The 10,928-nt window shown below is 41.1% G+C and overlaps 2 protein-coding genes across 3 annotated transcripts in view; one reads left to right on the top strand and one right to left on the bottom strand.

The window, feature by feature from the left end:
* Positions 1-2,738, bottom strand: part of Nup155 (nucleoporin 155) — a 64,067-nt gene extending 61,329 nt beyond the window's left edge. The window contains exon 1 of the mRNA XM_031359921.1: positions 2,628-2,738. The gene's annotated coding sequence lies outside the window, so the exon portion shown is untranslated. The remainder of the gene's footprint in view (positions 1-2,627) is intronic.
* A 3,962-nt stretch (positions 2,739-6,700) lies between these two features.
* Positions 6,701-10,928, top strand: part of Wdr70 (WD repeat domain 70) — a 227,894-nt gene continuing 223,666 nt past the window's right edge. For both annotated transcript variants that reach the window (XM_031360273.1, XM_031360272.1), the window contains exons 1-2: positions 6,701-6,822; positions 6,916-6,981. In XM_031360273.1, coding sequence (XP_031216133.1) covers positions 6,798-6,822; positions 6,916-6,981 — 91 coding nt within the window. In that variant the 5' untranslated portion in view covers positions 6,701-6,797. The remainder of the gene's footprint in view (positions 6,823-6,915; positions 6,982-10,928) is intronic.

The raw sequence follows: 10,928 nt of genomic DNA, 5'->3' as shown, positions 1-10,928 counted from the left end.
ACCTCAAGAATCAGGGTAGCTGTGATTATAGTTGTCATCTGCCACACCCAGCCCAAATTTTTTTTTAAAAAAAAATTTGGACTTCCCAAAATTTTGTTATTTTCTTAATGCTGCTGTCCTGGGGCTCTCTGCTAAGCCTAGTCAACTGTATATGCTCTCAGGAAATCAGACTGCTGAAGGAGAGATACTTTGGATCCTATATATAATCTGAAAACAAGAATTTATTTTTATGTGTCTGTATGAATGAGTCCCATGTGTGTGCATGCATGTGTGCATGTGTGTGCCCATGGAGACAAGAACAGGGTATATGACATCCTGCACCTGGAGGTCCAGGAGATGTACGCTGCTCAATGTAAGTGCTTGGAAACCAGACAGGGCTTCTGAAAGAGCAGGGAGCCATCTCTCCAGCTCCTTAATCTGAATAATTAATATGACATTTAATGTAATATGTCTAATTGTAAGACAAATATTTATATTACCTATATTTATATAGGATACCAATTCTATGATAATGCGATTATATTTCTGAATGCATACCTCAAGGTGCTATATATGCCCTTTTGGAAATGTGGCATTAGAGAAAATGAAACAAAATAAAACATCTAATATACTAAAGCCAGGCGGTGGTGGCACATGCCTTTAGTCCCAGCACTTGGGAGGCAGAGCCAGGTGGATTTCTGAGTTCGAGATCTGCAGAGTGAGTTCTAGGACAGCCAGGGCTACACAGAGAAACCCTGTCTCAAAAAAACAAACAAAAGGATCTAATATACTAAGAAAAAATAAAACTTTTATGATTGATTTGAAAACAAGCTGTTATGTTCTTCCACATTAATTTACTTTTATTTTGTAGGTCACAGCTCTAGCCTGGTAGTTATTTTTTATTTTTATTTATTTTTAGATTTATTTACTTTGTGGATATGGGTGTTCTGCCTGCATGTATGTTTATGCACCATGATACATGTACCTAGTGCCTTCAGAAGTCAAAAGAAGACATTGAATACTTTGGAACCAAGTTACAGATATTTTGCAGCCACTATGTGGATGCTAAGAACCTAACTCATATCTTTTTCAAGAACAAAAAGTGCTCCTATCAGTTTAGCTATCTCTCCAGACCCCTGATGGTTGTTTTTAAGTTGACATAAAATAGATGCTGGAGTGATTTCTCCCACACAAATTGAATGACCTAATATTGCTGGTCTAATATTTCTGTGTAGTAATGATGTTCCCAATGGTCAAACTTAGCCAGTTCTAGATTAAAAATTATGTGTATGTGTGTGATTACAGTGTTTGGCAGATAAAGTGTTATTTCATGAGACACTTAACAACCCAATTACCAGTTGTTTTCTTTTAGATAACAGTCATTCTTTTTACTTACCAGAAGTACATTATGTATAATTTTCATTTTGCTGACTAAGTACTAAAAAGAGGTCCTCAGGGGTCACAACCTAGTGAAGTCATTGTTAATGGAAAGGGATTTCTTTGTGCAGATTTGTGCCATAAGTAAACACAGTGACTACAACAGTCTGCTTGCCAGTGCCTTGGTTTTTGCTGTAGCTCAGCTTCACCTACTGTCGGAATGACTGATGGGAAGGCTATAGACCACAGTAGCTCTGGAACCCTGCGTTCTTACATGATCAAAACCCATTTCAGGGCTGGGCAGATGGCTCAGTTGGTAAGGTGCTTGCCATCCAGTGCAAGGATTTGAGTTGGGCTCCTCTGTACCCACGTAAACAGCTGGGCAATCTCATGGGAAAGTGGCAGCTAGACGGATACATCCTGGGGCTTACTGGGGCTTGCTGGCCAACCAGTCTTGAGCTCCAGGTTGTATAAAAAGAGATCCTGTGTCAAGAAATCAGGTAGAGAAATAGAGGCCACCTGCCATTGACTTCTGACCTCTACACATGAATGGGTACACACATTTGCACACACACTATACACTCCACAAAATTCCAGTTTGCTAGAAATGGTCATATTTTCCACCCATCAGAAACAGATGACCTGACTATAGAGATGGTTAAAAGTACTTATTGCATTTCCAGAGGATCTAAATTTGATTCCCAGCATCCACATAGTAACTTGTAGCTGTCAGTAACTCCATTTCCAGGGGATCTGATGCCTTTTTCTATCTTCTACAGACACCAGGCATGCTCATGGTGTACAGACAGAAGCAAACAAAACACCCATACACATATTTTTTTTTAAAACACTTGTTGCTCTTCCAGATAACCTTAGTTTGCTTCCCAGCATCCCCATGGAGACTCCCAAGCACCTGTAATTCCAGTCCCAGGAGATCCAGTGCAATCTTCTAGACTTTGAGGTCTCCACCATACATGTGGTGCCCCTACATGCATGAAGGCAACACACTCATATACATAAAACCAATCTAAAAATAAAAGAATCAGAGAACTGAACCCAGCATTGTGTCCTGTATTCCCAACATTTGGGAGGCAGAGACAGGACAGTCAGGATTTTAAGGCCAGTTTCAGAGAAAGTTTGAACTCTCTGGGTTACACGGGACCCTGTTTCCAAAATAAAAATTGAGAATGTCTTAGAGTTTTACTGCTGTGAACAGTCACCATAATCAACACAACTCTTATAAGGACAACACTTAATTGGGGCTGGCTTACAGGTTCAGAGGTTCAGTACATTATCATCAAGGTGGGAGCATGGGAGCATCCAGGCAGGCATGGTACTGGAGGAGCTAAGAATTGTACATCTTGTTCAGAAAGCAAACAGGACAAGACTGGCTCCCATGTGGCTAGGAGGAGGGTCTCATTGCCCACTCCCATAGTGACAACATCTTCCCATAAGGCCACACCCTACTCCAACAAGACCCTACTTCCTAATAGTGCCACTCCCTGGGACAAGCATATTCAAGCCACCACAGAGAACTAACTTCAAAGACTATTTACTCTTTTGAGAAAAATCTGGGGCTTGAGTGGCTCAGTAGTTAAGAGCACTAGCCTGGACCATTCCCAGTGTCAACATAGATGCTCACAACTATTGGTAACTCCAGTTCCAGAGAGCTCTGATGGCATCTTCTGTACATGTGTGCTTGTATATATGCCCAGGCATAATGCATGTCGAGGTCAGAGATGGGAGTTGGTTCTTGCCTTTGACCACATGGGCCCTGGGGATTGCACTCAAGTAGTTAACTTAGTGACAAACACATTTATCCACTGAGCCATCCTGGAATCCCAAGGAATACTTTATCTTTTTTTTTTTTTTTAAGATTTATTTTTTTTTTTATTATGTAAGTACACTGTAGCTGTCTTTAGACACACCAGAAGAGGGCGTCCGATCTCATTACAGATGGTTGTGAGCCACCATGTGGTTGCTGGGATTTGAACTCAAGACCTCTGGAAGAACAGTCAGTGTTCTGAACCACTGAGCCATCTCTCCAGGAATACTTTATCTTAACGAACCAGGGATTACCATCTGTGATGGCTATTCCTGGTTGTCAACTTGACTGAATCTGGAATGAACAATCCAGAAATGGAGGGCACACCTGTGATCCAGATCTTGAGGATGGAAGACACAGGCTTCTGACCTAGATCTTGACATTGAGATCTTGAGGCATAGTGGCCATGAAAAACTTAGGCTCAGGCAAGGCAGTACATGCCTTTAATCCCAGGAGACTGAAGCAAGCAGATCTTGGCCATTCTGGGACAAAACAAGTTCCAAATCTAGGTGTGGTGGTACACACCTTTAATCTGGGCCACGATTTCTGCTAGAGACCTACATAAGGACATTGGAAGAAGGAAGACTCAGTCTTATTTGCCTGCTTGCACTTACTTGTCAGCACATCTGTTGGAACTTACTTTTTCAGGATTCCAGCTTGATTAGAAGACCAACTGAAACAACTAGCCTTGTGGGACTGAGCAACTACTAGCTGCCCATTGCTGGGTTAGTTAGAGTACAGACTGTAAGTCATTACAATAAATTCCCTTAACATAGAGAGACATTCCATAGGTTCTATGATTCTAGAGAACCCTGACTAATACACCATTTAGCCCCTAAGGACTTTCCACCAGAACGACCCAAAGCTCTACTACAATCAATCAATCAATCAATCAATCAATCAATCAATCATTTTCTTTTCTATGGTTCCTTGCGCCTTCTTGTCCAGTAGGATAGAGACTTAAATGGCTTACTGTCTGGCCCTCCCCAATTGATGAGTCATTGTTCAGAAAAACTAACATTCTAATGTGCCCTATTTTAGTACACCCTTCTTTTGCTTCAACAGTCAATATAATCAGTATAGTGAAGAAACCCCCAACTGGTATCTTCGATTATTTACAAAAGAGTTTTGATTGTATGGGCATTCTTAAACAGTCTGCAGATTGCACTGGGCATCATCACTTGAGCAGCTTCCTGTTTTGATTAATGAATAAATTCATTTTCTACAAGAGAAATAAAAATATATCATTACATTTTACAGTTATGTTTATGAAGTTGTTTCACACAAACTCAACAAAAATAGTTTAATGTGGAAGCTGCATCATTGTCATCATTGATTGATAGCAGAGCATCTTTTAAAAATGATGTTTATACTGATGAATGCTAATTCTAATGGGGTGATGGAATAGTTATTCTTTATTTTTCATTTCCCTCTAGTGCTTTGCAGTTTGAATTTAATATATCATGTATCTCAAAATTTCATCTCCTTGACAATTGAGGAACTGAAATTGCTACTTATGAGCTTAAAGGTTATGGTTACATAATAAAATTCACTCATAAAGTTCTACTCCAGTACCTAAATGGCTGCTTATCTATGCTCAGGAAATATTAGCACTAATAATAACATATTTGAGTGTAGGCAAAATAAATTAGCCTTACTTGTGAAGTTCAGGGTAACTTGTGACTAGTATCTCTTGAGGCAAACCCAAACTTCATTGCTACAAATTATATACATCCCGCACATAGGAAAAGTAACTTGCCTTCACAACTATTTCTTTTTAGTAATTCATTTAATAAACACTCAGAGTGCTAGCCCAACCATTGTATTATGAAGAAAGGCTAGGGTATCATATGGTAAATGGGCCTTATTTAGTTGGAGGCCTACAGAGTTCTACAGATGCTTTCAAAAGCAAGGGAGATTTAATTTGATAGTTGGAGGTGGGGTGGTAAGATCAAGAGCTTGGTGAAGCCAGGTAGTGGTGGCGCATGCCTTTAATCCCAGCACTTGGGAGGCAGAGGCAGGTGGATTTCTGAGTTTGAGGCCAGCCTGGTCTACAGCCTGAGTTCCAGGACAGCCAGAGCTATACAGAGAAACCTTGTCTCAAAAAAAAAAAAAAAAAAAAAAAAAAAAGTAAGAGAGCTTGGTGAAGAGTGAGAGATTCCGGGACCGTGTGTTCTGAGGTCACTCACTGAACTGCATGCCTGGGGATATTGAAAATGACAAGATTGGAATAGAAGGGTTTTGGAAGCCAGGCTAACATTTTATTAAATTTGTATTTTTTATGCTGGAGATCCAATACAGACCCTTAGCCTTGTCTATGCTAAGCAACCACAGGTCTACAGCTTCATTTTAGTAACAAATTTGTCTTTTACTCTAAGGACAATGGAAACATTAGACAATCATTATCAATGAACCATAGACAGAGACAGGAGTCTAATATTGGAGCCTATGAGTAACTTTATCAAAGAATTTTCATTCTTGAGTGGACTAAAAGGCTCAGTAGGAAAATGTATTTTCTACTAAGCTTGTGACCAGAGGTCCACCCCCAGAACCCACATGGTGGAAGAATAGATCTGCAAGTTGTTCTCTGATCTCCATGTGCACACTCTGGCATGCTCATACCACTTCCACAATAATTAAGTACATGTGAAAATGAAATATTTTCACTTGGCTTGGTTGCACACATCTTTAAAAGCTTGGGAGGCAGAGGCATCTAGATGGGTCTCTGAGTTCCAGGACAGGAATGGGTTATGTAATGAGAGACGCTGACCAAAAAAAAAAAAAGAAAAAAAATTCAACCAAGTATTTGTTTTAGACTTTAAAAAAATATAATAAATAATGTGCCATTAATTCATAGTATAGGTTAGGAACCGAGTTGTAAAGAAAGTAAAATAAATTGGAAACACAGTACTTATGTAACATATAACATGAGGAACCCTTACTCAGTAAACAAGGCTAGCCTAGTCAGTGGGGTCTGTGACTGAGAGCAATCGTTTAAAACTTTCCTTGCAACTCTTCAGTTTTTTGGCATCTTTATAACTAGATAGTGGTGTCTTCAAGCATACAGAGAAGACGGGCAACTGTGGAAGCTTTATCATGTACGTCAAATACATTACGAATATAAATAAAAGTAGCATTCAAATAACAAGATACTGTTGAGCAGGGCAGTGGTGGCGCTCGTCTTTAATCCCAGCACTTGGGAGGCAGAGCAGGCAGATTTCTGAGTTCGAGGCCAGTCTGGTCTACAGAGTGAGTTCCAGGACAGCCAGGACAACACAGAGAAACCCTGTCTCGAAAAAGCCAGAAACAGCAACAACAACAACAACAACAACAAGATACTGTTGACTTCTTCTTAGAAATGTGCGAGGACTTTGCTTGAGAATGCATCTGAAACCACCAAAAGGTTTTAGGGAACTCCCAAATTATTCATGGTTTGAATTGGGGCGCGGTCTGGTCGTCGCCTTCCCTCCTCACCGCTAGGGGCGAGACTCCGAAAGCTGCCTTCCCACGCAGCCCGGCCGCTCTTGGCGACGCGGTCTTGGTGACGACACTTCCTGTCAGGCTTGCCGGAAGTCGCGTGCTGCTACATCTACGGAGGCTGTGGGCTCGGGCAGCTATGGAGCACTCGGGGTCCAGCGAAGGTGGGTTAGGCGCGGCCAGCCGGGGTGGAGGACCGTGCTGGGCAGCTGGAGCGCCGCGCTGACGGGCCGTCTATCTTTTGTTTCTTGCTACAGTGACAGGCGCAGACACGGCGGGACCCGACCCTCAGCTTGCGGTCACCATGGGCTTCACTGGATTCGGTGAGTGACTGGCCTGGGCAGAGCCCAGCCTGACTTTGCAGAGCGCTTACGAGTGAAGGTTAGGAGAGCTGCCCCTTTTGACCGGCGCCTTCAGCCGTGCCAAACCCGAATCGGATCGGTCCCATTTAGATTGTTGAGATCAGTTCAGGTGACAGTTGGAAACCTCGACTGAAAGGGATTATAGTCGTGATCTAGTCTGAGAAAGACATTTATTGGTGGTCATTAAATGATATTATGGTAGTTATTGAGTTTCTTCCTCTTTAATCTTAATGTATATCCTGGTCGTGGCACATTATTAGGTGATTAGAAAAGAAAACAGTGTCAAAAGACATAATTATCTGTTAGTAGAATTAGTGCTAGCAAAAATCAAATGGAAATTGGCCTGTAATTTCTTTTGGGAACAAATGTCCCTCTGGTGTATCTAGTTTTCTTTCATTCATTCTTTCATTTATTCTTCTACTTACTATCTTCTAGGTAATGAGTGGTAGTTACAGTATTTACTATTTTTTCTTCCTCCTTTTCTTTTTTCCTCCTCTCCTCCTCCCCCTATTCTCCTCTTCTTCTTCCTATTCATCCTCCTCTCCCTCTTTTTTTGCAAGGACCCACAAGGTGGCTCACCATCTGTACCTCTAGTGACCATCCAGTGACCTCTTCTGGCCTCCATGGGTTCTGCAGGAAAATGGTGCACAGACATACAGGCAAAACAACCACTCACAAATATGACTATATATACATTTACTTCTAATTGAGTGGCTGAGGCAGGTTTTGAAGCTAGCCTGGGCTATGTAGTTATTTACTTATTTTTATTTGTTAAAACAGGACCTGACATAGCCCAGGTTTGCCTTAAACTCGGTATGTGCCTGAGGATGACCATTTTCTTCTGACTCTTTTGCCTCTTAACTCCTCAGTTCTGGGATTTTACGGTGTACTGTGCACCTGGTTAGATATTTTCTTTTTGTTGTTGTTTAAAAAAAGAACCAAAAATTAGAAAACAAACAAAAACCCTTGGATACTTTATTCAAGAGTAGGAGGAATGGTTAGTCTATGATTATGTTAGTAGGTGGAAGGGTTTTCCTTTTTTTCTTTCTTTTTTAACTTTCATGTATATACATCATAACTCATTAATAGACCAATTAAAGGATACCCTTATTTGTTTGTTTGTTTGGTTTGTTTTTTGAGGCAGGGTTTCTCTGGCTGTCCTGGAAGTGCTCTATAGACCTCAAACTCAAGTGCTCTGGGATCAAAGTGTGCTACCACACCAACAACTGGCTTTCGTAATGTGTTTTTAAGATATTTTGTTTAAGTCTTGAAACCTCCCCTAAAGATATTTTGTTTAAGATATTTTGTAATATTTTGTTTATTTTTTGATAGCTTCATTCATATATGCAGTGTATCTTGATCATCTGGTCTCTTTTCTCTGTCGTCTTCCCTCTTACTCTCTTCAAACTCCTCTTTCACTCTGCACTCAGATGGTACTGCCTGCATTTACATGGGCTTTCTACCTCTGACCATATCCCTGAAGAGAAATGTTTCTCCTCCTCCAGCAGCCATTAGTTGTGAATAGGTCCTCAGTTGGGGGTGGAGCCTGATGAGCCCCTTCCCTGTCCATGTTGGAATTATCATCGACTGGCTTCTTTCTGTGCAGGTCTTGTGAAGATAGTTCTAGCTCCTGTGAGTCTAGAGAGCATGTCCATGTCACATGCAAAGGACAGATTTCATGTCCCTTCTCCCTGTCTTCTGACCCTTATTTTCTTCACATACCCTCTTCTATGTGTTCTGCAAAAGTCACAGGGGTTAGTATGGATGTCTCATTTATGGCTGAGCATTCAGCAGCCCCTTAGTCAAAGTGCTTTGACCGGTCATGAATCTCTATTAACATTTTTCTGACTGAAGTTGAAAGCAGTGCTTACCTATGGATATAAACGTAAGTATTTAGAAGCAGGTCGCCATCATTGACACTATGAGCTCCTCAGTCATAGACTTTTGACGAGGCTTATAGTGCTAGGTATGGATTTCCTTCTATGGATCAGGCTTCCAATCCAGTCAGAAGAGTTGCTTACTCTCATAGCCTTCCTGCTTCTGTTTCACCGGCGGGCACGTCTTGCCTGGCAGGTCAGCTTTGTAGCATGCAGAGTCCACAGCTGCCTAGTCTGTTGATTACTCTTCTCCCCGACTGAGCCTACCTGGCGTTTATGGCACTGTGAAAAGTGATTCAGCCGAGAGGCATTCCCAGGTCAGTTCTGGCTTGCTGACTCTGTGCTCTAGCCACAGTGAGTCTTGTCTTCAGGAAGTTTACCATCTGGTTATGTGATAGGCAACTAAGAGCAGTGACAATAGCTTGTGCTGTTTTGAGAGTCTCTGGGGCCTCCTGACACTGAGGTTTCTATGTAGCAGTGTCTTCTAGGAGAAGCAATGTCCACCTATGCAGAATATTTCTGTTCAAACTCCTTTAAAAGTTATATATAAAAAATTAGTTTACTGCGACTGGAGAGATGGTTCAGTGATTAGAAGCACTGGCTCCTTTTACAGGCCTTCAGTTTAATTCCCACCGGGAAACCTCCCGGTGGAATTTACAACCAACAGTATGTAACTCCAGTTCCAAAATCGAACATTTTCTGGTATCTGTGGACATCAGGCACACACATGGCACATATACACGCATGTAAATAAAACACTTCACTCAAATTAAAACTGAATGAATCTTAAAAAAAAAAAAAAGGTTTCCATGAGGTCTTTTCAGACATCGACATCCTTAGTTTTATTAATCTACTGGAAACTACCTTTTCTCCCCAGTTACCTTCTTCCCATTCCCACGTAAGCTTTTAACTCTCAGTGTCCCCATAACTTTGTTCTGTCTCTTCCTTCCATTAAGACCCCTTTCCCTCCTAAGCAGGGGAAGTTTGAAGACTTTGAACATAGTTAGGGGGATCAGGCCCAGTTCTACAGCTCTGCCTCTCATATTTGGTGTTTGGTTCTTTGAGAACTTTATACTCTATTTAGGATAGCGTACTAAAAATAGTTACCAGTTGTGTATATATTTTAAGTGCTTCTGTAACAAATCACTATAAACTTAGCATTTTAAAACAACACAAAGGATTATGGGTTTAGTCCAATGTTAGCTCTTGCCTAATAAGCATAAGGCTCTGGGTTCTACTCACAGCTCCAAAAAATAAAACAACCCCCTAGATTTATTTTCTGATAGTTCTGTAAGTTATCAGTTCATGTAAGCTGTGTTGATTTCCCTATTCTAGAAGTCAGGGCTGAAATCAGGTGTAAACATGCATGCTCTAGGCTGGTAGCTCTGTCCTGGTTCTATGAACAACACAGTCCTTGGTAGTAGACTGAAGCTTCTCTTTCCTTTCTGGCTATTTCTTGGCTCCTTCACGTACTTTTAATTCCTATGTGTCTCTCATGCCCTTTGAGTCAGCATCAGTGTTTTTAGCCCTTCCTAGGCTGTGGATCTCTTGATGCTCTACATCTGTGACTCAGGGGCTTCTTGGATTAGAGTGAGCTAAATAATTAGGATAATCTTTCTGTTTTATTTTATTAATTTTTACACACAGCTTCTTGAGTGAGGGTCTTATTTATCCCAGGTTCACTTTGAACTTGTTGCATAGACATGGATGGTCTCGAACTTATGCTGGTTGTGCTTCTGTTTTCTGAGTGCTGAGAGTATAGGCATGTGTATTCAGTGCTGTGGCTCAAACCCTAGGCTCCGTGATACTAGATGGGTACTCTGCTAACCGTGCTGCATCTCTGAGTCAGGTAGTCTATTTAAAGTCGTATTTTATTTCTATCTGAGGAGTTGTTTTGTCATATGTTAGGATATTTTCTCAGATTCTAAGAATCAAAGTATAGATAGATCTCATTTTCCCCAACAGAGCAATGCTGTTTCAAGATGTAGACATCTAGCTAAGTTAGAGGAACAGACATTTGGCTGGCTAATA

The sequence above is a fragment of the Mastomys coucha genome, unplaced genomic scaffold (assembly GCF_008632895.1).
Source record: "Mastomys coucha isolate ucsf_1 unplaced genomic scaffold, UCSF_Mcou_1 pScaffold8, whole genome shotgun sequence".
Classification (NCBI taxonomy): domain Eukaryota; kingdom Metazoa; phylum Chordata; class Mammalia; order Rodentia; family Muridae; genus Mastomys; species Mastomys coucha.
Note: the sequence above shows the minus strand (reverse complement) of the source record. Positions and strands in the feature narration are given on the sequence as shown.